The 27,516-nt window shown below is 35.7% G+C and overlaps 1 protein-coding gene across 1 annotated transcript; it reads left to right on the top strand.

Moving 5' to 3' along the window:
- The first annotated feature begins 219 nt into the window (after positions 1–219).
- On the top strand, positions 220–27,042 carry LOC145679713 (uncharacterized). The gene is made up of 5 exons (XM_081750280.1): positions 220–300; positions 10,979–11,156; positions 18,556–18,808; positions 20,562–20,681; positions 25,831–27,042. The coding sequence occupies exons 1-5, from the start codon at positions 249–251 to the stop codon at positions 25,945–25,947; spliced, it is 720 nt and encodes a 239-aa protein (XP_081606406.1). The 5' UTR covers positions 220–248; the 3' UTR covers positions 25,948–27,042.
- Positions 27,043–27,516: the final 474 nt, after the last annotated feature.

The raw sequence follows: 27,516 nt of genomic DNA, 5'->3' as shown, positions 1-27,516 counted from the left end.
GGGAACGTTAAAATAGTTGTTCGATAATGTCTGTCTAGATAGATGTCTTGGTAATCCAAAATGAATGGAAAGATAAGACCATTTCAGTTAAAAGTTATATTCCCTGTCTCTTTAGAATTCTGTAGTATTCCTCCTGGTATCTTATCATACTTACAAGATTACTATCAATTTTCATGTGAACATTTAAACATAAAATACAATTCTTATTCTTCATTTAGTAAGAAAACTACTAGAAACCATTGATCACAATGTTTGCACGACTTCTGGTAGTGTTCGTGATCGCTGAAATTTGCTTTGCAGGTAAGTTTCTGATCTTTGCAACAAATACTCTTACTAATCTCCATTCACCAGAAAAGTGGTTTATTGCTGTATTGTCTCAAGCGTTAGGCTACCCAATTGTCACAAGCCTGGCCATCAATCATCTTCGGCGAAAGGAATTTTTAATCTAAATCTCCATTTTCGTTGTTGAATTATAAACTTCCATGGAAGGCTATGCAGATTATCGAACAAATTACAGCATTTAGAAGATATTAAATAGGGAATATTATTTTTTTCATTTTTACAAAATTTCTGCATTAAAGGTACTACCTTTTGATTGATTACTGCCCCTACTTAAAAGTGATTTCTATGATTATAAACATAAGTTGACTGTCAAACGAAGATACAGTTAATTAGTTTATTAGGTGTCTGTACATGTACGGCTAGAGATGGAAAGTAAGCGAAAAGAAAAGAATGAAACCATACTTTAATATACCACAACAACTTACAAAGCATCAGGCCTCCATTTGGCTGAATCACAGCATGCAAAATCCTGGAAAGGTTTTCCACTAGATTCTCATTAACATCAAGTTTTATGGTCGCCCATTTCTCCCTCAAGGCGATAGTCAGTGCTGCCAGCAATTTTGGATAATCCACACAGGACCTTAAAAGGCCTTCCAATTCACCCCACAGACGACCAAATGATTGAGATCGAGACTTGGAAGAAGACAGTTCAGTCATTGTACAGAACTATCGCCATATAATCTCATAATGGCGGATCCGTGGGAGGCAGCATTGCTATCTTTAAATGTAATGGAATAATATCTTTCAGTTTAATGTCCCACGATTATACCCATCCAGCTAAGGGAGACGAAGATTAAGGCAAGTGAATGATGATGGAAAAATCGTGGAATGACAATGTGGGAGGAAATGGGAGTATGATGAGAAAACCCACAGATGCGATGCTGTTTACCACACTTACTTTACAACGATATAGAATCAAATATGATATATAATCGCTGTATAGCCTTGGTTCGCAACTCAAATTAAATTAAACAAGAGCCTCACTAAAATAAATACACACTTCCTTCCTTTAGTGATTTGCTTCCATTTTATTTATATTCTGTATATCTTGTCATGTCAACGGCGTGCCATAAACCTTATTATTTTAAACATTGAAATATTTATATTTTATAAACATTCATATTACATCTATTTTCTTTTTCTTCTTCTGCATATATAAATCAGCAAGCTAGTATTAATATATAATGTAGCATTGTACAAGCCTAGTATTAATATACAATATACCATACAAGGTACCATTGTACTTGTACCGTACCATACAAGGTACCATTGTACTTGTACCGTTGTTTATTATGGCGCTTGAACGGAATTTTCGTTTTTATCCGTTAACTTTTATAAAAAGGAAAAAGAATTCTGGATCGTTTACATACATATGAAAATTATCCGAGTTTTGGAATGCACCTCGTATATTTAAAAATTATAATTTATATAATTATACATACATATATATCATATTTACATCTATAACAATATTATTATCATATTTATCATCATCTTCATATATTTATACATTTCAACGACGATGAAGTACATTCAAAATTAGATTAACATGTTATTTTAAGTCCCTTTTTGTGTCCATTTGCAAATTATTTTAATTCTTTTTCAGGGCCATAAAAATGCTTATTACTAATCAATAAATATCTATTTAGGTATCATGAAAAATATTTTGAGAAAGATATATGTGATATTCATATGGTTGATCGTCTAGCAAAGAATGATCGAATATAAGATATAGTTAAACAAAATATAAATTAAGATTGAAATATCGATGATAATCAGGACATAACATAATAATTAATGTCTTATTAACATCAGAAAATAATAATGGGATTCATATTTCATTTTGGTAATCACAGGAAAACACATAAATAATATGAAGCACAATCATTAAATAATACACATAACATAAAGCAAAATCAATTGAGTACGGGTCCGTTCAGACGCATTATAAAATTGCTTATAGAAAACAAAACTTATTAACTTCAATTTATACCCTAACATTACAAAGATGCTTTTAAATATACTCCAATAACCTGGAACATAAATAATAAAATTGATAATACAAATATCAAAGAAAACGCATAACATTTAACCATTTGATCTTATTAAGAATTAATTTGATATGTCCTTTTAGACGTCCCTACATTAGTTTAAGTTATATGACCAATGCATTTGTTTGGGTTGCATCGAAAGTCACAAACCGGAATACAATCTATCGCTTTATTGACGTATACAGTTCTTTGTTTCTTACTTTGAGAATGTTCGTCATTTCCGGGATTTCTACGTAATCTCCATCGAACGTGATTAGATCTTATGCTTACATGCTTCCTAGGCGAACGTAATCGTACTATTCTCTTTCCACCCTTAGAAAAAAGTAGAAGTAAACAAACCCACCTGACTACCAGTCGGTCGATGACCAGTGATTGGTTTTGGTCTCACTGCACTAGTATCCTACCGCAATATAATTCCCACTAAAATAATAATTTCGAATAAAGATACCTGAATTTATCCTGCATTTCGTGATAAGAAACGCAATATATATAATATTTAATAACAGATGTAGCTTTATTTCAACCATACCCGTACTTTGACATATAGTATTTACTGCGCATGCGTATGCATTCGCGCGTTGATCCCGCTTATTTGAAATTGTAGAATGCAGAGTTTCATGGCAACGATGAGTAACAATAATCCATCTTCGTCTCATGCTATAAAATACAAAAGAGGACGACAGCAACAAAGGTAATCTCATTTATATAACGATTTGAGAAAATTCATATTTTCAGCATAACAATAGTTAGTGTCGTGCGTTAATTATTTACCAACCAACCGTAGCGTTACACTTCGGAAATTATGCGACGACAGTAAGCTGGCAGACGATCTTGCTGTTCACGTCTCTCGCTGCCGAAGCACGTGTGAGCCGCGGAGTAATACATTTCGCGTTGTTTTCGTCTACTTTGTACTAAGGCTGGAAAGACTTTACACTAGGATTAGGTCGAGTCACACAATCACATCTACTGTCAGTACCAAGGTTAGGTTCGGTTCTCTTACCGGTATCACATTTATCGTCACAACTAAGGTTAGGTTCGATTCTCCTTCGTTTCACTGGAGGTGTAATATCATGCCTTCTAATAGATCGGTATTTGTCCTTTACGTGACATCCACGGTAGTCTGTCCTGCCATGGTTTCCTTTTCTTCTATAGCTAGACTTGGCTACATTATCGGCACACATGGATCTAAATTGCATTGCATCTTTTACATTGGGATCACCCTTTAGTCTCACATGTCCACTTCGAACTTGGTTACGAAGGTTAATTTGATGCAAACTACTACTGTATTGAAACATTGATGTATTTTCGAAACTCTGCAACATCACATTTAGATGATGGAAATCAATGCACTGCATCACATGCTGTGAAAGCATCATCGGATTGTTTACTAACATCATTCCGGTCTTTTTGTTGAATACACAATTCAACTGATTTAATTCATTCGGCCACTCAATACAAACACTGTTGGAAACACAAGTCCTCTTCCCACATCTCACAAATATTGGAATCAAATTTTTTTTTTTTTTTAACGGGTAACGCAAACAGTTAATAGCGTTCTCAAGATAAGGATGGCCATAACTTTTCCCATACTGATTAATACCAGAGTCTTCGCTACAAACAATATCAGTAAAGCAGTCAAAAACATTCAAACGAGGAAAGAAGTTGGGATAATCCGGCACAACCAATACAGCATCACGCCTCTGTGGAAACTACAAATTCCACCCATACAGACCCAAAATTTGTTTTCTTAGTGGTTTTTATAAAGTCACCTTGGCCCATTTCTTCATCATGGTGTCCAAATTGGGCTGTAATTACCTGGTTCACCTGGCTTAGTTGTTTCTGCAGTCGGTCCCATTTTTCGTCATTACGTTCTTGCAAATTCTCAAGCTTTACCTCAAATCGCTGAGCTTGGTCCTGTAATTGTTGGTTCTGGTCTTTAATTTGTTGAGATATCCCTTTCAGAATATCTAACACACCTTCCGGAACAATTCTTTCGGTCTGAGGTATTTGTGTATCTATTGTTTCATTAGCCATAATATTCACTTTCTTTCTAGATATTATTTTTCCACTTCGTAAGAGGGTGAAACCTCTATGAGGCTCTATGGTACTCGCTTTACTTTGCTTCAAACGATACTCTTAATTTCTTCACTGTCCCGATGTTTCCGTCACCATTTTATACAACAATATAGAATCAAATATGATATATAATCGCTGTATAGCCTCGGTTCGCAACTCAAATTAAATTAAACAAGAGCCTCACTAAAATAAATACACACTTCCTTCCTTTAGTGATTTGCTTCCATTTTATTTATATTCTGTATATCTTGTTGTCATGCCATAAACCTTATTATTTTAAACATTGGAATATCTATATTTCTATAAACATTCATATTACATCTATTTTTTTTCTTCTTTTGCATATATAAATCAGCAAGCTAGTATTAATATATAACGTAGCATTGTATAATGTAGCATTGTACAAGCCTAGTATTAATATACAAGGTACCATACAAGGTACCATTGTACTTGTACTTGTACCGTTGTAACTTGGTCGGGCATCGAATCAGGGACTCCACGCACCAGAGGTAAGCTCTCTACCACTAAGCAACCGTGCCCCCTATTGCTATCTTGATAGGAACATTGACCCATTTAGTAAAACTGCCATGCAAAGTGCTGTATTTTCTAAAATGCTTAGGTATCATGCACAGTTATCCTATCAGGGACAAGGAGCGTGCTCAGACTATACCCAACACCATAACATCATCCCTATCGAATATCTTTGTTATATCTAGAGCAACCCACATTATGCTTTATTTTTTGCTTAATTATGCTTTACTTTTTCCAAATTATGGTTTATTGTTAATTTCAATCGTTGTTTTACATTAATCGTGTATAATGTATAATATTTACTATACATTAAATATTCTAAATATCTTGATTTATTTACTAATATTTTATGCTATCAGTTTCTTTCATATTTAGTGAACTTTCTGCTTAATGCACTAAAGAGATATGCTTTATTCGAGTCAGTTTTTTTTTACTACTTGTGTGCGCCTTAGACGTGCATATTGTAGTGTCCGCAATTTCGCAGATTAATTTTTGCTTATTTTTTCTTTCTTTCTTTTTTTTCTTTTTTTCTTTTTTTTTTTTTTTGTATTTTTGTTACTGCAACAGAATTAGTATTTCATTTATTTCTTTTTAAATTCAAATTCGTGTTGAGTGTTTTTGTTTTCTGTTAGCCAGAAGGAAAGAATTCTTTTCTCGATTCTAGCTGCTTATCTCCCCTCGCGTGACCTTAGAGTTCAACTCTCTGGTAGATAATAACATCCCCTCTGCTAACAGGGAAATGCCTGTGTTACACAACTCTATGGATACTATATGTGTAATCGTAGTATTAGTTATGTTTTTATTATTATTGGTAGAAGACTTTAAAAGAAGCCCATATAATCTGTTTAAAATCTTTTCGTTTCTGCTTCTAAAAAGAAGAATCTTTTTGTACTCAAACTGTAGATATTTATATATGTTTTAACTGAGTGTTTTAAAGATAAATTGTAGGAATAAGATCCTTGGTACAAAATTATATAAAATCTTTCATGTTAATATTTTCACATGATACTATGCATGATTATTATACATCTCGATGTAAACCACTTTGCCAGAGTTTGGGGGCAACACACACAAATACACGGAGTACAAAAAACACATACATACACGCATGCGTACAAACAGAATCTCTTCTTCTCATTTAGCACCTTGTTGTAAACCGATCTTGATGTTAAATTTTGTTATCAGCATGACGTGTTCCAATCGCTACTTTCTCCGCCGACGGAGAACTTTTCTCAGTTCGACTTTGCTCTTAGTGTCGTGCGCAAACCAATCAGCTTCCTTTTCAGGCTGCTGACCACTCCTTGGTTCCTCCTCAGGGAACTTTCAGATTACCATGCATGTCCAACCTTTGACCTAACGGTCCTAGTGCAATGTCTGCACACGTTACACATATGCAACCGACCCGTAAATTGGTGCCCACCACAACGCCCACCGAGCCCTTTAAAACCCCGGTTTTAGGTTCGATCTTCGGACTTGGTCCGTCTTTCTGATAACCTCAAGGTCGTACTGTTAAGACGGAGTCCGCAATGTCTTAGGTACGATCTAGCCCAGGATTTCCGAGTAGTTTCTAGTAATCCTTACCGTCACTCTGCCTCTCTCTCTGCCTGCTTTCCCGGGAGCCCTCCTTACTCTCTTGGTTACCATCCATACCTTGTCCCAGTGGCTAACTTGGCAATCTGTTTCTGAAAGCTTGATGACAACCAGGGGTCTGGCCATAATTTCAGGTCGGCTTAGGAAACTGACGGTTAAAGTCTGCCTCCTTCGAACTTGGCAATCTGCTTCTACAACGGAACCTGTGCACCCTGAAACTGCCGGCGAGCTTAGAAACTGACGGTCGAAGTTCTATCACTACCCTATTTGATATGTATTTAGATAGACTCTAGGTTCATTGCCTAGCTAACTCAAATACACCGGTAGATCAAATAGTTACACATGTACACCTAAACCTTCTCTGGTAAACTCCCCTATTTGATGTGTGTTAAATAGACTCTAGGTTCATTGCCTAGCTAACTCAAATACACCGGTAGATCAAATAGTTACACATGTACACCTAAACCTTCTCTGGTAAACTCCCCTATTTGATGTGTGTTAAATAGACTCTAGGTTCATTGCCTAGCTAACTCAAATACACCGGTAGATCAAATAGTTACACATGTACACCTAAACCTTCTCTGGTAAACTCCCCTATTTGATGTGTGTTAAATAGACTCTAGGTTCATTGCCTAGCTAACTCAAATACACCGGTAGATCAAATAGTTACACATGTACACCTTAACCTTCTCTGGTAAACTTCCCTATTTGATGTGTGTTAAATAGACTCTAGGTTCATTGCCTAGCTAACTCAAATACACCGGTAGATCAAATAGTTACACATGTACACCTAAACCTTCTCTGGTAAACTTCCCTATTTGATGTGTGTTAAATAGACTCTAGGTTCATTGCCTAGCTAACTCAAATACACCGGTAGATGAAATAGTTACACATGTACACCTAAACCTTCTCTGGTAAACTCCCCTATTTGATGTGTGTTAAATAGACTCTAAGTTCATTGCCTAGCTAACTCAAATACACCGGTAGATCAAATAGTTACACATGTACACCTAAACCTTCTCTGGTAAATTCCCCTATTTGATATGTGTTAAATAGACTCTAGGTTCATTGCCTAGCTAACTCAAATACACCGGTAGATCAAATAGTTACACATGTACACCTAAACCTTCTCTGGTAAACTCCCCTATTTGATGTGTGTTAAATAGACTCTAGGTTCATTGCCTAGCTAACTCAAATACACCGGTAGATCAAATAGTTACACATGTACACCTAAACCTTCTCTGGTAAACTCCCCTATTTGATGTGTGTTAAATAGACTCTAGGTTCATTGCCTAGCTAACTCAAATACACCGGTAGATGAAATAGTTACACATGTACACCTAAACCTTCTCTGGTAAACTCCCCTATTTGATGTGTGTTAAATAGACTCTAGGTTCATTGCCTAGCTAACTTAAATACACCGGTAGATCAAATAGTTACACATGTACACCTAAACCTTCTCTGGTAAACTCCCCTATTTGATGTGTGTTAAATAGACTCTAGGTTCATTGCCTAGCTAACTCAAATACACCGGTAGATCAAATAGTTATACATGTACACCTAAACCTTCTCTGGTAAACTCCCCTATTTGATGTGTGTTAAATAGACTCTAGGTTCATTGCCTAGCTAACTCAAATACACCGGTAGATCAAATAGTTACACCTGTGCATCTAAACCTTCTACTAGGACTGACTCGTGTCCTCCCAGTCTAGTGAAGTTTTATTTTATTTTGTGAGTTTTTCTCAGTGAAAGTATTTAGAGATTGGAACGTATCACGTAAGTTTTTACAAACATTTTTATAGACACTTAGTTACACTCAAAGTCCGGCTCGTGGACTTGTAGGACCAATAAACTGCAGGCTTACTGCAAGGAACTGTATTTCTGAGTTTTTTTCTTTTCAAGTGATATGCCAAAGGGTTGGTAGCTATTAAGTTTTTGTCGAGATAACATACTCCATCCTTTATTAGAACTCAAGTCTTGGCCGAGGCCAACGCTACCTTGTAATACTAAGATCTTCAGATTGGTTGTTAGTTGAGTTCATGTTCCAGTTTATAACTTTGCCGCTCGAGTTATAATTGATGATTTGCAGAAACTTTGTTGACCAATTTGGAGTATTTTGGTTAATTACTAAACTCTCTTGTGTGGGTGCCAGTCTACGAAAACGCATACCCCAGGCCTGCCACAATATATACAGAAAAGGAAAGTAAAAGATGCCGCCAAAAATTACAGAAAGTACTCAAGTTCAAGAGGTACACGTAACAATATAGAGTGGAGTTCTTGTGCGCTTTTTGTACATTTCGAATCATCATACATATAAATATTGTACACATGATTTTTGTACTAGAGAAAGTAACTAACTTAAGATGTTCACAACTATGTATATACAAAGCACTTCTTTCAAAATTAATACTCTCCGAACACAAGGTACACAAAAGTTTCCCCTTTCCAGCAACAAAGTAGTGTTAGAAAACTCATGAACTCTTTGAATTGCGCTTACTGACTTTTTCGCATTATTAGGTTACTAAATAAGATCTACACTTCTCTGATTCAGGACGCGTACTGACTATAAAGATTTTAAACGTTACTTCAACTTTTTCTCACAGAACTGTGCAGTTACACTTAGAACTACATAGGTTGACGGCTATTTGAGTGTTCAACCCTTTCCAGGACCCTTCTGTTCCGGTCTTTCATTGTAGTGGTACGTCCAGGCCATTTAACGACACTGGTGATACCTGTACGTGTTCACTTTTTTATAATGTCATTAACCATTCGTAGACTTCGGGTATTTAATTTTACTGATAGATTTACATTAAAACAAGACATGTGATATCCAACGATGATACCCCCTTGATATATATAGCGTGGCCTAAAAGTAGGTATACAGTACCGTACTGATCAGCTTATTGCATTTTATATAATTTCTAATTGTTATCCATAAGGTAGACTTAGTTTCTTTATTATTTGTTCTTAATGTGTTTTTACTTACATCTTAAGCTCCTAATAGCCGAAGCAAATAAACCCATAAACTAGAATGTTATACTTGATCAATGCAGGGGTGTATACCTACTTTTGGGCCACCCTGTATATATATCAGATCTGTACTGCTCAAAAAGTTGTTCATGTTATATTCTGTATATAGATAGGAAAATCGTTTTGTTAAACCCAGAAACGCCAGTTTCACTCTATTTCATTCAAATTGTTAGACAATCGAAAGATGTAAAATAAATATGATAAAAATTGCTCTTTATTTTCCACCTCATTCCATTTACGCGGTCGGAATCCAGAATCTAGTCCAGGATTATTATGAGATTCTAACAAGGACATAAGTGAAAATTTATTATAAAATTAGTTTTTGAGGGGGGGGCGCGGTGGCTCAGTGGTAGAGCGTTCACCTCCGGTGCTTGGGGTCCCTGGCTCGATCCCAGCTCGCGCCATGTGGACTTTGTGGACAAACACCGTGTGCGTGGGTTTTCTCGGGGTTCTCCCATTTCCTCCCACTTTCTTCATTCCACCATTTCACTCATTTCTCATTATCACCGTCTCCTTTAGCCTAACCGGCATAACTGTGGGACCTTAAAGATTTCATTTCATATTTTTAATTTTTGCGATAAAAAACATAAACCTACTTACTTCATATATACACAGGCAACTAACATCGTTTAGCAGTTTAATACATTCGGCTAGCCAACGTTAGACCAGTTTGACCTGTGTTCGCATCTTGGTCAAGAGGTTGGTGCCAGTCTTGTTCTTTATTTACAAACGGGATATAAAACTCGAAAATAATACCTAGGTAAATACATCAACTTTCAATAGCTCAACAAAAGTCCGCTTGTAGCTGACACACGGAGAATCAGTTAAAGGGCCTAGAGCGAGAGAAACCGGAGCAGTTTGGTAGGTGTTACAAAATGTTATTAATGAAGACCTACGATCAATGTACGATCATTTACCCTCATCTGCACGAACTGAGCGTGAGGATAAGTGAGCGCGAGTTCTAAATCTTCTGTGCATGCTGTCGAAACTATATTCAGTGTGAGGTTGAGTCCAAAGTGGGCAATTTTGCTGGCCATGATTTCATCGTACTGTACCTGAAAGACCATACACTATGTCCTTGAAGTTTTTTATGTGTTTCCTAGTAATACTTGGATAACGTCAATTCTACTGTTTGTTCTGTACGTTGCTTCTTGGTTTTAATAAAACCGTGAAGCAGCTATGAAGTCAGACAACACCGAATTAAATATGATTGTTTCAGACTTTTATATATATTACTGTGGTTAAATCATACTCAATTTCTTATACTTAATTCATAAATATTTAATCGTTTGTTTGGTAATTCTTGAAATACTTCTCTCTACTTTTTTAAATGCAAATGTTAAATTTGTTTTCTTTAGAAGAACCAAGAACTTTGGAGTTTAAGTTGCCTGAGGATCATCCTCTAGCCCGCAGAAGTACTAAAGATGTTACAGATCCAGATGGCTACGTGGACAGCATTGTCACTCAACTCGATGAAGACCTTAGAAGCAATGGTTACGATCACCTTCCTCTTCCCCCAGGCTCAATTGGCATAGAGTGAGTATATCATATCAAACATTTAAAGAAAATACATAGAATGGTTATTACTAATATTTAAAAGCAAAACATCAAACTGCACATTATTTAGTTTGCAGCTCTCATATACTAAAAACTACTAATTAAAATGAAATTACAAAATACTACTACTACTACTACTACTACTACTACTACTACTACTACTACTACTACTACTACTACTAATAATAATAATAATAATAATAATAATAATAATAATAATAATAATAATAATAATATAAAGGTAACCAAGAAAGTTCTGTTGCTTCTTGTGGAGGTCTGTATTCAGTTTGTCCTCACACCGTGAGTTGAAAGCGAATGGAGATAACGCAAAGGTCAGTTGTTGGTGTGGGTATATCCAACATACTAGCTCGTTGAAGCAGTTCAGTTACACCGTGAACTTGCGTAAGGACAGAGTGAACATGGGTCCTCAACAGAGCGTCATAAGAACATGTATGCTGTACGAGTTCAAACTGGTGTTCATTGCCGCTGTAGCGGAACGGAAGATATGCCAAGGCCTTTGGCAAGAGTGTCGTGTCTACACGGACAGTGGAGCGGTGGTTTAACAAGTATCGGCGGTGACGAAACACTCGAAGACGCACCACGTGCTACAAGCCCAACACATGTATAAAATGAAGATCTTCAGGCAGCAATTGAGGTGACCAGTGCCCAGACATGTGAGGAACTGGGACTATAATTCAATGTGAGTGAAGAAACAATGCGGCAGCACCCCCATCAACTTGAAGCACAAGTTGGGTCGGTGGATCCCACATGATTTGACTCCGGACCAAAAGGCAACGCGAGCAGACATCTATGTTTCTTTGCCGTATCGTCTGAAGATGTAGTCATTTCTGGACAGAGTGTTGACATGTGATGAGAAGTGGGCTCTGTACGAAGCTCCACGGCCTGTTATCATTGGAATTGGTTCCAAAATAGCCGAAACCAGCACTGCATCAGAAGAAGGTCCTCCTGGTGTTTGTGGACTGCTCGCGGCATCGTGCATCGAGAACTGCTACCAGCTGATCAAAGGACCATACTGTGAGCAGTTGAGCCGTGTCCATAATAATAATAATAATAATAATAATAATAATAATAATAATAATAATAATAATAATAATAATAATAATAATAATAATAATAATAATAATCAAAACTCTGAGCCAGCATTTCTGAGTCGCAAGGGATCCTTCTGTTACAGAACAACGCTAATCCTCACGTGGCTAGGATAACCATTGGATAGCCTTGGATGGGAACCATTATTGCATCCGCCATACTGCCCGGACATTGCACCGACTGATTATCATCTATTCCATTCCTTGGATAATCACCTTATATGACGCCAGTTGAAATCCCTAGTAGAGATGCAAAATGCACTTGATGTCTTCTTCGCTTCACAGACGACCAAGTTCTACAGCAATGGAATCCGTGGCCTTCTTGTTGGCAGAAGGTCATTGATGCTGATGAAGACTATTTTTGATCTTTCAGCTACTTCTTAGGTGATATATCTATGTTCGAAGGTGGTGGGTGAAAAAGCGACAGGGTACTTGGTTCCCTTTATAACTAGTGTTGCAATAGACTATGCAGAAATGAGTGAATAATGTATATAAGATTAGTGATGTGAATTTACATCCTTATTTCGATTGACTGATTACTGTTTTATGTTATTTATGTTATTTGTTTTTTTTTTACTTTCACTATTCTCTAGACTGTAATACAATCTTCAGAAGTAACTTAATTCTTTCAATAGTTTTCGTTCTTCATTTTTTTGATTATATAATATTTTTAAACAAATCTGTAAGCGCATGATAATTATAAGATCGATAAAACTCATGTAACCTTGGATTTAAATGCTTGTAGTGTTTGACTACTTTAGTACTCATATGAGATATGAGGGCAGTTGTTCTTGAGTTGTGGTACATCAAAGTTGTAACTTGAACTTCGAAAAGAAAAAAAGTAGATGACGTGCAACAATGGTAGGAGTTGAAGTCACACCGTAAGAAGAGTTGTAGAAAAGTCTTAGGGAATAAAATCAGAAAGGAATCGCCACAAGGGAAGGAGCCTCCTTGGTGAAACGAGGAAGCTCTCAAGTGGCAATAAAGTATAAGAAGGAGAACTTGTACGAGGGAGCAGAGTCGCAAGTGAAGAGGAATGAGAGCATGATAGAGATGATTTCCCTGTGGAAATTGATCTGCACCAGAAAATAACTCTCAGCTCATATTTGTTCAATTTTATAATGAATGTGTGGCTGAGGGAAGTAAAAAGTAGAACATTATGGAAGATGCTGTTTGTGGATGATGTCATTACATGGGAAACATCCAAAGATAAGGCAGAGAAGAAATCAAAGAGGTGGAGATGATTTTTGGAAGAAAGAGGCACGAGAATAAGTAGAACAAAAACAGAATATCTGTCACTCAACACAGAAGACAGGAGCTCCCTACAGCTACAAGGAGATAGGCAATTACCTACCTTGAAATTTAAGTATTTTGAACCGGACATCAACTAGGATAGAGGATTACTATCAATATATTGTAACTCAAGACAGAATAAAATCTAACTCGGTAAAATGGAGAAAAATCAGTGGGGTGCTGTTGGAGGTGAAAAGGCTATATACTGTATATGAAACGGTAATAATACCGGTCACGATGTTCAGTAGTGAAACGTGGGCGATCACAAGAACTCAGGGAAAGAAGATGGAAGTGGCGGAGATGAGAATGTTAAGATGAATGTTTCGTGTGACGAGGAAGGATATAATAAGGAATGATTATACGTATGAGAGGCACTGTTAAAGTTACATTACTTGAGTAAAACGTTTCAAGAATGGAGGCTGATATGCTTGGAAATATGAAACGAAGAAATGACGACTATATGGGAAAGTGAATTGGAAAGCAGGAAGTCCTTGCTAAAGGGAAGAGAGGGAGAGCGAAGATGAGACAGAAGGACAATATACGAAATGAACTGAGGAAGAAGGGATAGAGAATAGAGAACGCCCAGGATAGAGAACAGTGATGGAAACTGTAATGCCTACCTCATATAAACATGGAAAAGGGCGGAGATGAAGAGAATGAAGTTTAGTTTTGTTGTAAAAGAAGTATGAACTTACAATGAACATTTGTTTCAAACAGTATATGAGGGGCGAATTTTGTCTGTAATAGAGGAAATTACTAGATGTTAATAAGTTTGAGAAGTACGCAATGGATTTAATTGTAATTCTTAATGGTATGGGAAATAGTTTTGGGAAGAAAACAGTTCAGGTTTTATATTTGTAACGGAGCCAATTAAGAATTTGTAAGGTGAGATTGAAGAACAACCTGGAAAATAGTTACTACGGAATTCTAACCCAAGATAATCACCTTCCTAATAATGAATGAGAAAGTTCACCTACGTGCAGGTGTTTTTCAGAATACCGCTATAATTACGTAGATTTACCAATACCTAGATTTATTATTTACATTAGAATCTAAAACCCACGTGCTTCTACTGGTAATTGAATCCTGGTATCCCATATTGAAGATGCGTTTGCTAACCATATATATTGTTACGGAAGCTCCAAAATGTGAGTAAAGTTCCGTATGTATGTTGGAAACCGAATTTACTCATTTTGTGTTCCATGCCTTAAACCTACCATACATGACTTGAGAATAAATTCACATCCACGATAATTCTTACCTTGAGTCTACTAAAAACAAGATAAATTCATGTTTGTTTATTTCTTTGCAATATTTGGAATTTCATTTTCCAGTATTTTGCTATCCTTTACTTATTGCTATTTTATAATTATTTCTTTGAATTACAAGCATAACATTTACATATTTGTCTGTGACTTAGGTAATTACGCGTAAAAAAAAAGTTTTCTATGTGACGCGTAAAATACGCGTAAAAACGCGTAATTTACGTAAAATATGTAAAGTACGTAAAAAATTAGAAACAGCTCTACAAATTAAAAAAAACATTCTACGCGCTGAGCTTAAAAAAAAATTCTTCCTAAAATTGTATGGAATCTAGCTGGATTTCGCATAACTTAATCCGTAAGCATAAACTGGGAATTTTGTATTGGCTTTGTAAAGTAGCATTGTATAATACGGTTTGCACGCGTGACTGTTCAAAACCCATTTCATCATGTTTCATGTTTTAAACCCTCTGTAATCGAGAATAGTTTTATGCCAGAGAAGCCGTAGGAGAAACTATTGTGCAATACAACAATAATGGTAAGCCTTCGTGGTCTCCATTTGTGACGACTTTCTGCAATGTCTGAGAAAAGCATCACGAACAAGTAGAGGAGTTTCTGTTGGAAAACCTCAACCCTTCAGGAATAACTAGCTACCAGCAATATCGGGGAAAATGTGGAAAATTTGAAGAACTTATAAAGAAAGGAATTATAACACCACGCACATTCTAGTATTTCGCTACTTGGGAACATAAGGAGTTGTCGGAATTTGTTATGAAGTTACTGAACATCCTAGCATCTTCAACGCAAATTGAAAGACTTCTCAAATTGGTCCTTTGTTCATAACGTCACAAGGAACTGGCTCAGCTTCGAACGTTCGAAGAAACTACTTCAAATATACTACACCCTCAAATTACAAGACCACTCAAGTTATGAATATTAGTGTGATTAAGAGTATTGTGTTTGAATTGTACTAAACTATAATGGAAATTGCATGTAACATTTTTTTTTTAGAATTAAAATAATGGCTAAGTTTTAAATGAAATGATATACTCAGTGTTATTGGAGCCAAATGATATATATTCAGTATTCGAACTAAGAATAAAGACAAATTGTTTCTTTCCAAAAACAACGAAGAAACAAGTAGTTCAATATTCTGTTGAGTATTTTCTTCAGTTTTGTCTATTTATTATGAGCATGAAAAATTACTACATTAAAAGTTCAAATGATAGTCAAGTGCTAAGGGAAGTAATATATTTAGTGTTGTTGTTGGACTTGGAAGAAAAGAGCAAAATAAATTAGTTCATTCCGAAAAATGTAGTATAATGTTCTGTTGGGTGCTTTTATATTTTTTCAGTTGTGTGTGTTTAAAATGAGAATCTAACTTTTACATCGAAAATTCAATATGTTCCAGTGCTAAGTGAAGTGGTATATATAGTATCGTTGGGATGGGGAAGAAAAACAAATCTGTTAATTCTAAAATTTCATTATTTCAATATTCTGTTCAGTATTTTTCGTATCAGTTATGTCTGTTTTTTTTTTTTTTTTTTTGTGTGTGTGTGTGTGTGTGTAATATGAAGGTGAAATAAGCCTAACAGTCAATCTCTTTTCCTTTTCTAATAGAAGTTTCAAAGTATACTGAAATATTTCGAGTTTTATACTAAAAGCTGCAAAGGTATAACAATAAATTGTTATAATCAAAAGGTTACTTGATACTTTCAAACATATCCGAACCAACACATATTTTTAATGTGTGTGCTTATATGTTGGGTGGTTGTGCTTGTGTGTGCGCTAATAGGTGGAAAGTAGTAGTGGGCCGGCGAGGGACTATCCAAAATTATCTTTTATTACTATGGTTTGGCATGAAATCATCACTTTTAAACCTAATGTTTAGAAGATAATAATGTTTTAATGCTTAAATAAGAAAACTAAGCTTACAATATAACCGACTATTCAAAGTGATCTTAGTTTTAATGAAAGAAATATAGTTTTCTACGTCTGCGTAAAAAAAATGATTTTCTACATAACGTATATTACTAGTAAATTACGCGTAATTTATGTAAAATATGTAACAAGTAAATTACCTTGCCAACCCTGGACTTAGCATGCATGATTTCACATATGAAGGGTAAGGGGAAAAAAGAAGGAATGTCACAAAACTACATTTTCGAGAAAACGGCTTTTTAATATTGAAAACCGCGTACAAAATGAATACGGTTGAATTACAAGAACGCTCACTTAATAAAGTTAAAGGTCATTCATTCGTTATTGTACGTAGTGAAATAGTACCAAGAGTCACCAACAGATAGGTCAAACCACACACACATGGACATTCCTTGTTTTTTTCCCTTACCTTTCATATTTGAGACATAAATTCATTTAAAACGTTGTTCAATAATATTCATTCATTTTTTAAATGGATGCAAGCAAGTTACGTAAACATATATGTATCAAGTATTATTAAATTCCTAAATTTAAAGTGAAGAAAATTTTATATTTTCCTTTTTATTAATTTGTGTATGAGCGTCACAAGGCAAACAATGATTCAGAAAACTATTGCAGAGGTATCAAGCCCTGCAACAATAAAATTTTAAGTCTTTTCGCCACGAAATCAGAACATTCCTCTTTTCCTCCCATGCAACATTCAATCATCACAGAGCCTAGACGCTCCACCTTCTTTTCTGATTTCTCGCCCATCTCAAGGACGTATAAAACGAAAGGTTTTTCAGTCACGAAAAATGTGTAAATTGTACGGATGGACTGGCGTTTAATGAGCTGCTCCATGACAGCAATGTATACCGATAGGAGCAAACCAGAATACGTGAACAGAGAGTAACACCAAGCATTATGACTTACGGTATGTTCGTGAATCTTTCATGGACTTCAATCCGGGTTACAGATTTTATACCAAAATAATTAAAATGTGTGTTTGGTGTTTCCTCATTTGTAAAACTGGAATTAGCGTCCATATTTTTTTAAACATATATTTTTCTTCGTATTAGTGTGGAAAGGAACGTGACTTTGTGACTACATCGATGATATACACAAGGGAATTTCGTATAAAATCTTCTGTTGAGCAAGATCATCTGCAGGCCAGCCAACCTGAATGAGGATTTCCTGGGTTTTCCTCATTCACACGAGACAAATGCCGGGGTGGTACCTAACTTATAGGTCCCAGACCGCTTCCTTCCTTCCCTTTTCCCGGATGGTGTGCTCACGAGAGACGTCATCCCTTAAAACGTGACGGGCTAAATGGCCTTAGATACCGAGAGCCCAAAAATCTATATCCTATATCCTAAATCTTGAAAAATAAACAATTACTAAATTAGGAAGTATATACAAAATATCACGCTTGTCCTGAAACGATATAAAATTGAGAACTCGAACCCTTCTTGAACAAATTCTGCATACACCACTGGATTACTTTACACAATCACCCCTGCTAGAACCATGAAACAAGAAACAGGATATGCAAAATAGAACAAAAATTCAAAAAAAAGGTATGACTTACGCACGTTCCGTGAACCACCGCTTTGAGGAATGGGGCAAAGAACATAGAATAATATAGCCATCAAGCATGATTCTTATTTTGCCCTGCTCTGCAATACATTATAAATTGGCGCCATATTTTTCAGCTAATAACCTGTATTTTATAAATATTTCTCTTCCATAAGTACACATATATGATTACAATATTATTTTATCTTTTTTGTGTAGCGATGAAATAAGTGATGTCCCCATTCATTTACATGTTGCGGTGGATAATGGAACTGTGAATGATTTACAGAGTATTCATAGAGAGGGAGAAGTTATTGTCAATGAATCAACTGATGGTCTCACTACCCTTACGGCTGCACTTGTTATCAACAATCTTACAGCTAATTACATTCTTCATGCAGACCTTGACGGGGCTGATATCTTAAGTACGTTAGTTCTCGCTCAAGCTGATCATGTTATTATGAGTTTGCAAGTAAGTATATCTTACAGTCTTCAGAATAATTTTTTTTAGAGTTTTTATTACATTAATTACTAAATATTCGAAGTGCTTTTCTGTTTGCCTTTAAAAATAATAAAGAGAATGAGTAGTTTCTTACTAAAACAATAAGCCTATGGAAACTTGAAGTATTAAAAGCATTCATCACGTGAAATTAAACCTTGTATCTTACTAGGAAAAGTTGAATAAACATAATATATCTACGTACATACATATATAGAAATACAGGGCCGGATTTAGGGGGGTGCAAAGGAGCACATGCACCCCCTTCGTTGTAAATATACACTACCTAAAGTGAGAAGCTAGCAGTGAATTTTGCAAAATCAATAGTTTCAGTCCAGGGTTGAAGAAAAAGGGTTCATCGAGAGCGGATACTTAGCATTTCCAGGACAATTCCTCATTTACACCACAGATACTTAAAGGCATTTAAAAAATTCAAATTTAATCCAAATGTACTGCCAGTTATTTGGTGCACACTTCTCAGAAAATCCTGGATTCGACCCTGCAGATATATATATTACATACATGTATACATATATACAGGGCCGGATTTTAGGGGCTGCAAAGGTGCACGTACATATACGCACACACACACACACACACACACACATATATATATATATATACGCACACATAAAACAGCATATCCACTGATTCACTCATTACCAGATTTCAGAGACTATTGGGCGTACAACCTTGATAGTTTGTATAAAAATTGTTCTTGCATCGCCAGTCTACGGCTGTAGATAAGACTAGATTTTCTGAACTATGACTTCTAACGGGGGAAATTTTATATAAATCAAGAGCTGGGGGAAGGTATGTTATACCATATTTTGGTCAAAGTAAGAGTTGCTTGCAGGTCCTCATCTATAGTACTTTTAACTGTCAGTAAGAAGTTTCAAAAAATGTTTCAAGTAGCACAAGTGATTTAAATCATTATTGCCCCATAAGTATGATCGTAAATATTTCAGAATGAACAGCCTATACCGTATATCGGAGCAGCATGACTCAAGCTAATAAGTAGTGTCAGAACACGTGCGAAAAAAGTCTTAAGATTTACTTCGCAGCAGTGAAGAGGAATATGTTTCTCATACTAGTGAAGAAAATTTGTTGACAAATTTAGCATTTCTTAAATAATGTAGCTGTGGCTTAATACTGTTTCTCAAATTCAATGTATACTCCTTGAATCGATACTATGTTAAAAATTAGCTATATTATTGAAATGATAAAGTAAATTTTTCATTGGACAATTCCTTCCAAGATTACGAGGACTAGCTCTGAACAAAGCCAGCCACTGAACAAAGATATGTTAATTACGACGGTTGTTACAAGTGCAATATAATAAGTGATCTTAGAAAAGGTTGTTCAAAGCAATAAATGTACACAATTTCTTTCTCACTGATTGGTGTTCATATCATTATACATGAGCGGCAAAGAAAATAGGATTTAGACAATGTGGCAAAAGATAATGTCACTAGTATGGTACATCATTTCGACATGTACTTTTGCCTTACTATCATGTGAAAATCGTTGATTGTATATACAATATACCGCTCTCCGGATAACGGATTTTTCTCAGTGTAACATACTCAAAGCAATGCAGTTAGAAAGAATACATAACAAATAAATTTACAACTTAAAAAGTTCTTATTACTATATTTATTGTTGTTAATTATCTTACAGCTTATTATTACTATAATTAAAATTAATTCATCCTTTTACTCAACAGCTTGGTGCCAACGAGACCTCAGGAGAGGTTAGCATTATAAGTTTCTACGCTGTATACGTTGTTCGAGTTGAAATAGATTTTGAAGACGAGAACTCAATTACTCCAGTTGTTGTTCCACAGGTGAGTATTGTCTTTTATAGCAAACTACATTAGTACCGTATATCAGTTACATAAACTGTAATTGTAGTTATTTTATAAGTTCGGAATAGAATAGGTGGTAGGGGTGCACACGAGACATAATTTTCCTGACAAAATTCGAGTCGAGACACAGCTCTTCCAATAGAAAAGAATACATTTTTCGAGTCAAGACATCACTTTTACAGCACATTTTCGAGACGAGACAGCCTTAAATCTTGTCTCGTGCGCATCCCTAATAGGTGGTGTAGCATTCCAGTTTGCGGATCCTCCACTCATGAAGAAGAATGTTGTCTCTAACGCTGCAGAAATGAAAATGAACATGAATATCAAATTTTAAGTATTGTTAGTCTATCTATAAGTATCATACAAATTCGCAGTTAGGCAAAGGATGCGACTTCAGTCCAGGGGCGTCAGTTCAGACTTCGGTTGGGGGGGTAAGAGTACCCCCGACATAAGACTTTCATGTTTTGTACTGGTATATTAGTATACAATTGATTAAAGTATATGTGTTCCTCAAATCTTGGGGGAGGCAATTGCCCGCTCCTGCCTCCCCCTAAATGACGCCCCTGCTTCAGTCCAATCTTTCACAATAGCCACGTAGTAAAGTTCAAAGATCTTCGTCCGGATCCTGCCAAGAGCAATGTTACGAATTAGGTATTTTGATTAACGTTTCCTACAAGGAAAATATTATTATTATTTTCTTTTCCCGTAAGTCCAGGTCTAAAAATATTTCTTACACATTTCTCAATCCTCAGCTTCTTCTTTGAACTACCAATATTTTCTATTTTGCAAATCATCTATCGATTGTGTTCTTCCTACTCTTCACTTTCCTTCCATTTTCCCCTCTATATCATTATGAAGAAGAAAAAGTCTTCGCAAGATGTGTTCAATCCCCTCGTTTTAAAACTCCTTTCTTTGTTATTCTCTTTATAAATTGTCTTTTCTATCTTCCTCTAACACCACATTTCGAAATTCTCTAAATATTTCTTCTCTATAACTTCCATAGTATCCAAGTCTTCGAAACATACATCAAATACTCCATACAGAACACTTGACCATTTTTCCTTATAGTCCAATGTTAAGCCTACTAGAATCGATCTTTTCTCGTGGAATTCCTCTGGTTACAACGATTCTTGATTTGATCTCTTTGATGCAGTCCTTCTTCGAGTCTAGCTATAATCGTCCTTGTTGATGATCTGCCCTCTAATCGTAAAATCTCCAACTTCCATTAATGCCTTCTTCATTAAGTATTCACTGTAAACGTTGAATAGGTGGGTGATATAGTTTTCCTTGCTTGAGGCGCAACTTCACTCTTTGTCCTGTGTACAGATTGGGAATAAGTCGACGATCTCTCCAGTTGACTCCGATATGTTTAAGTATTTTCAGAAGTTCTGCCCAATTGACTCTGTCGAAAGCTTTTCACCAGTTGATGAAGCATTAATACAACTCTTTCTTTAAGCCAAGAACTCGTCCTGATATAATCTCATCAACAAAATATCGTGTCTGGTTCATATTCCTTTCCAGAATCCAAATCGATCTTCCTCGAACATCTCTTCTATTATATCTTACTTTCCGGCCGCTTATTCAGCATGTGTGCAATAATCTTTCTAATGTGGAAAATGAGGCTAATGGTTTTGAGATCACTGAGCTTCTTTCGTTCATTTTCTTTGGTAATGTAACTATTATAACATATAGAATATCCTTTGGTCATTTTCCACTCAGGTAGATCTTGTTAATAAGTGAAATTAGGGTCTTCAATGCATTCTCTCATAACCCTTTTGTAAATCTGGTAGTATGTTGTCGCCTACAGTAGTCTTCCTCTTTTGCATGTCTTTGATGTCTTATACTACTTCACTTTTCAATATATTGGATACTTTTTTCTTTTTCATCCATCTCTTACTCTGCTTCGATCGCAATATAACATGGACGGAACTTCTGGTCATACAGATCCTTTATGTATTCCTACGAGACCCTAAGGATTATTTAATAATTAGTAACTATGTAACCTGGTTGAACTTCGATTTTAAATGTGCTTACACTTTTGTTAATTTTCCCTCCTAATTCCTCTGCTTTCTGATAAATAAGATCATATCCGTCGTGCCGTTGAAATTTCATTATTTCTTCCATTATTTCCATTATTTAATTCCCCATATCTCTTTCATGTGCTTCTCTCTGGCTCTGTCTGTTTCTCTTGTAAATTCATTATTCTGTTTCTTCTTTCTTCCTTTGTGTGTTCCTCCATCTTTTTAAGCGTCGCTTCAGTAACCCATGATATTTTCGATGCTCTTTCCATCTTGCGACTGTTGTTGAGACTATCTAGCAAAATCTGTTTAACTTTCCCCTAGTAATTTTCTACGCTACCTACCAAATCATCCATTGCACATATTTCTTCTTCTACCTTTTCTTTGTCATGATAGTCGTCCTAAATTCCATTTTTTTTAAATTTCTCCTTCCATTTTTCTTGATTGACTTCAATCAAGTTTACACCTCTACCATTAGGAGATTGTGGTCCAAATCAATGCCCGCTCTTGGTAGTATCTTCACGTTCCGTACACTATTTCTGAAACGTTGCTAGACCAAAAAGTAAACGACTTGGTAGCATTTTCTTTATCTCCTGGACTTTTCCAAATGTACAACTTAGTTTCTTTTTCTTAAAGGATGTAATCATCACCAGCATGTCATGTTACTTACAGAAATCGATAAGCATCTGGTCCTTTGCATTTCTCCTCATGGTCCAAATGATCCACTATTTTACTAGCAGCTTCTTCTTCCATAACACTCTTGAAATCTCCCATTACTATGGAATTGACGTTAACCCTTCTCTCGTGCTGCAATATGTCACTATCTAGTCATATATTATTTCCACTTCATTGTCATCATTGTCGGTTGTTGGCATATTCGTTCCTCAACCAACACGCCCTTCTTCATCTTAACGTACGTACCATCATGGGAGACCCGTTTCCGATTTCCGGCCTGAGTTCATGTTTTTCGGATTCCACGTTAAGCTGTAGATCCACTCTCGTATAGCCTCGTTGTTGAAAGGGACGCAAAACAAAAATAAAATTGATCTTAATGTAACCCGAGTAGAGTATTGTGTAATTCCCCTCCTCCTTTGTTATGTATATTCTCCTTCTTCATCCCTCCTGAGAAAAAATGTGGTAGTATTCCCATTTCCTTTCTATGAGAATACAAATGAAAGTAAAATTCTAAATGTTGTTCATCGATATAATTATTCGTAAGATCTCATCTAGATTTTGATTTATTCTATACCCAAAGTGCATTTCGGGACCGACAATTTACATAGCAACTCTATATTTTGCAGCGCTCTTCTGGATTTGTCATTGCTGATGGGCTGTAGAAAAAGTTCACGAATTCAGTTATGGCTTCAAATAAAATAAATCTGTAGTTCAATGACAATTTTATGTCATATAACTCAAAAGAGACATAAGGTATCTTCCGTAAATAACGCCACCAATTTAACATATTGTTGTGGTAATCAGGTCGTTTTATATCTAGAACTGTAAAATGTACATGGGCAAGAGAGTGAACTCTTCGCTATAATGCAATGAGGAAACAGAAGTATAATGTGCAGAAGAACTATAACTCTGCACCAAAAATTTTGAGTGATAGGAGAAGGCGTTATAAATAGACATATAGGGAAATAACTCCACTACATTCTTAACTTGGCAATAGGTTATCTGGTTCGATACGACACAATTGAGAACGCATTTCTGAGATTGTAACCCGTATTAGGAATGTAAAAATTAGAACATTTACTGTCACATGCTGCATGTCTCAATTATCATCTGATCTGTCACTGTTTCTTATATACAGAAAGATAAGTGGTATTACATACCATACAACTGTGAATGATCAACTTACGAAACATGCTAGCGGTATATAAAATTTCCAATGACGTTATTACCGGACTAGCGTTGTTTACCGAAGTCACTTTAATAAATAAAAGCGAAAAAAGGTAAAGTACGTAATTGGCGCAGTGAGTTGTAGAAGCAAATGAGATAACCACAAGACCATACGTAACATTTTTGTCGCTCTAGCTCATTAAAGAAATGTTGCCCTCTTAACATCAACAAACCCGGTGTAGAAAATTTGAGATAGTGAACAGAATAATCAAGATGAAAGTTGAAGTAGGGAAAGATATAAATAAAATAACTTAAAACTTTAAGTTAGTAAAATTATGGTTTGTTGATTTGATTACTTGTAAAGATTCCTTTGCGCTTTCTTTAGGAAAGAAATGTCGATCACATCATGATAGTCTATGTGTATTAGAAGATGATATTTTAAAAGACTTTCGATATAATGATAATAATATCTATCATTTCTATTTGCGAATGCATAACGAACTTCTAAAATTTCCCGAACTGGAATATGAAAGAATAGCCAATTCTAGAAAATTTGCCGCCCAAATAACATTCTGTCATCAGCCATGCCCTATCTTGACACATGAGCAAATACGCCCCTGAATAACCCGAACAAACCAATGCACACATTAATCAACCTCTAGCTAACATGATTTGAAATTGAAAGAAATGAACTCATTACGATTTGTTTTTAACCAAAAGGAATCATGATATCTTTCAGCCACTTTTGTCTCTGACATATCAGTGGCGTATGCAAAGGGGATTTCGAAATTTAAGATGCTACGGAAAATTAAAAATACTAGCTATATTAAGATATAAATACAGAAATCACACCCTAAACAAAAAATAAATCCCCCTTGAGGAAATTCTAGATACGCCACTAATATGAACTATAATACACAGCAGCTGAATTGATGTCTAGCGTAAAGCAGAGGCTTCTGAGACACTTTCTTGTCAAACTTTATGTGAGAAGTTTAGACCAATATTGCGACATGGTCAGATTTTGTTTCACGAAGAACAAACAGCATGTAACCATATCGGATTTACATATTGCAGCATCGGTAACGTTGCAGTAAATGTATTGGTTAACGTTAGAACAGTTTTGAAAGTCAAACTCGGCTGCCGTGAATAATAAATATCGTTGTATCATTACTTTCAGTATTAAATATATTTATGTATCTTTAGGAACTTAAGGTATTATATAAACTTAACTGTGCAAATAAAACCAATATTTTTTCTCTACTTTTCAGTTGGAGTACCTCTTGAAGGCTTTAGTACGTATTGGAGTAGATTATCTGATTGCAGATCCAATCGTAGGCATCCTTCAGAATGTCCTCGATGAAAACCCGCTTCCAACTGAATTTTAATAATTATACTTGTAGTAGTGAAAGATTGGTCAAAATAATTACTCGTTTCTATTATATTTGAGCGACTCGGAGGAAAATAATCTTAAGCACCACCTCTATCGAAATGGTATTATTAGGTAGATTGGGAAAGGACTGGTTGACAGAAACAGTACGTAAGTGTTGAAGTTCGGAAATATATCTGCACATGGCAGGAGAGGTTTGTTTAGTACGGTTTTGCATTATATTATATGGGAATGTTTGACGTTTTTTTAATTTACTCGAAAGTTTAGAAATGTCGCATACCAGTATCTTCCCCCTAGACGCTAATATTTTTGGCAATTGTAATGTATATAGGGTGTTTCAAAGCAACACCGACAACGTTTGGAAGGTGATTCCTGACACCAAGATAAGACGAAAAGTATTCACTAACCTGCGCGCAGAATTCCGTCATTTCGGAGTTATAAGCTGCAGAAAACAAGAAAAATGAACTTTAAAAGTTCATAGCTCCAAAACTATGGGACCTACCGCAGTCGGGTCAAGACTTCACTTTGGAACTACTATGTACCCTATTTAAATATCCATGTTTCTGAATCCTGTGGTACTTCCGCAACAATTTTTATAGAGGTAGTTGGTGAGTACTTCAAATTATATGCCCGTAGCCAAACTCCCTCTATAAAAGTTATTGCAGAAGTACTGCAGGATTCTGAAATATGTATTTTTGGATAGCGTACAAAAATGAGTTCTTAAGTGATGTCTTAGCCCGACTACGATAGATCCCATAGTATTGAAGCTATGGACCTTTAAAGTTCATATTTCATGTTTTTGGCTGTCTATAACTCCGCAATGACGGATTTCTGCACCCAGATTGGTCTATACTTTTTCTTATCTTGGTGTCAGATATCACCTCCCACACGTTGTCGGTGTTGTTTTGAAACACTCTGTATAATACTGTATTTGAATCATTGGCACCCATGTGTTGTAGAAAACGGTTACTAGTAATATTATTGTTCTTTCTCTGTATCCGTTTACTTTCAGACTGTTGAATCACGTTTATTGTAATGTAGACCAGCAGTTACTATTAACTGTATGGTTATGGTCAACATTTCTAGCAATGTTACTCTATTACACTTACTGTCTGAAAGTAAACTTGTAATAAATTGTCAGACTTTATAATAGAAAAATATATTAGTTTGGTTCATATTTGTTATTCTTATTATTAATGCTATAATGAATTCTCGGATTCACGTAACCGATGATATACCACAAGTTCGGCATATCTTAATAGCTCACAAGGGACGTATGCGAATCGTGACAGCTAGATATTTGTAAACATTGGTACCCTGACTAACTGTGGATTGCTAATCATCGTTTATAGTCACTCGGTGCGAAAATGTCTTGTTTACCCGCTACGTATAATAGATGTACCAAGCAGTGACCAGGTGATGCTGTGCCAAATTATAAACAAACAACGCCGGAAAAAGGCAAAAAATGAAAAATGTATACAGGCAACCTGATACCTACGGGGGATACGTGACTAAGAATACGGCAGTAGTGTCCAACAAGCAGTGTTGCCATCCCAATACAAACTTA

Source organism: Thermobia domestica, chromosome 2, assembly GCF_964235325.1.
Source record: "Thermobia domestica chromosome 2, izTheDome1.hap1.1, whole genome shotgun sequence".
Taxonomy (NCBI): domain Eukaryota; kingdom Metazoa; phylum Arthropoda; class Insecta; order Zygentoma; family Lepismatidae; genus Thermobia; species Thermobia domestica.
The sequence above is the reverse complement of the archived record's forward strand: the minus strand, read 5'-3'. Positions and strand labels throughout refer to the sequence as shown.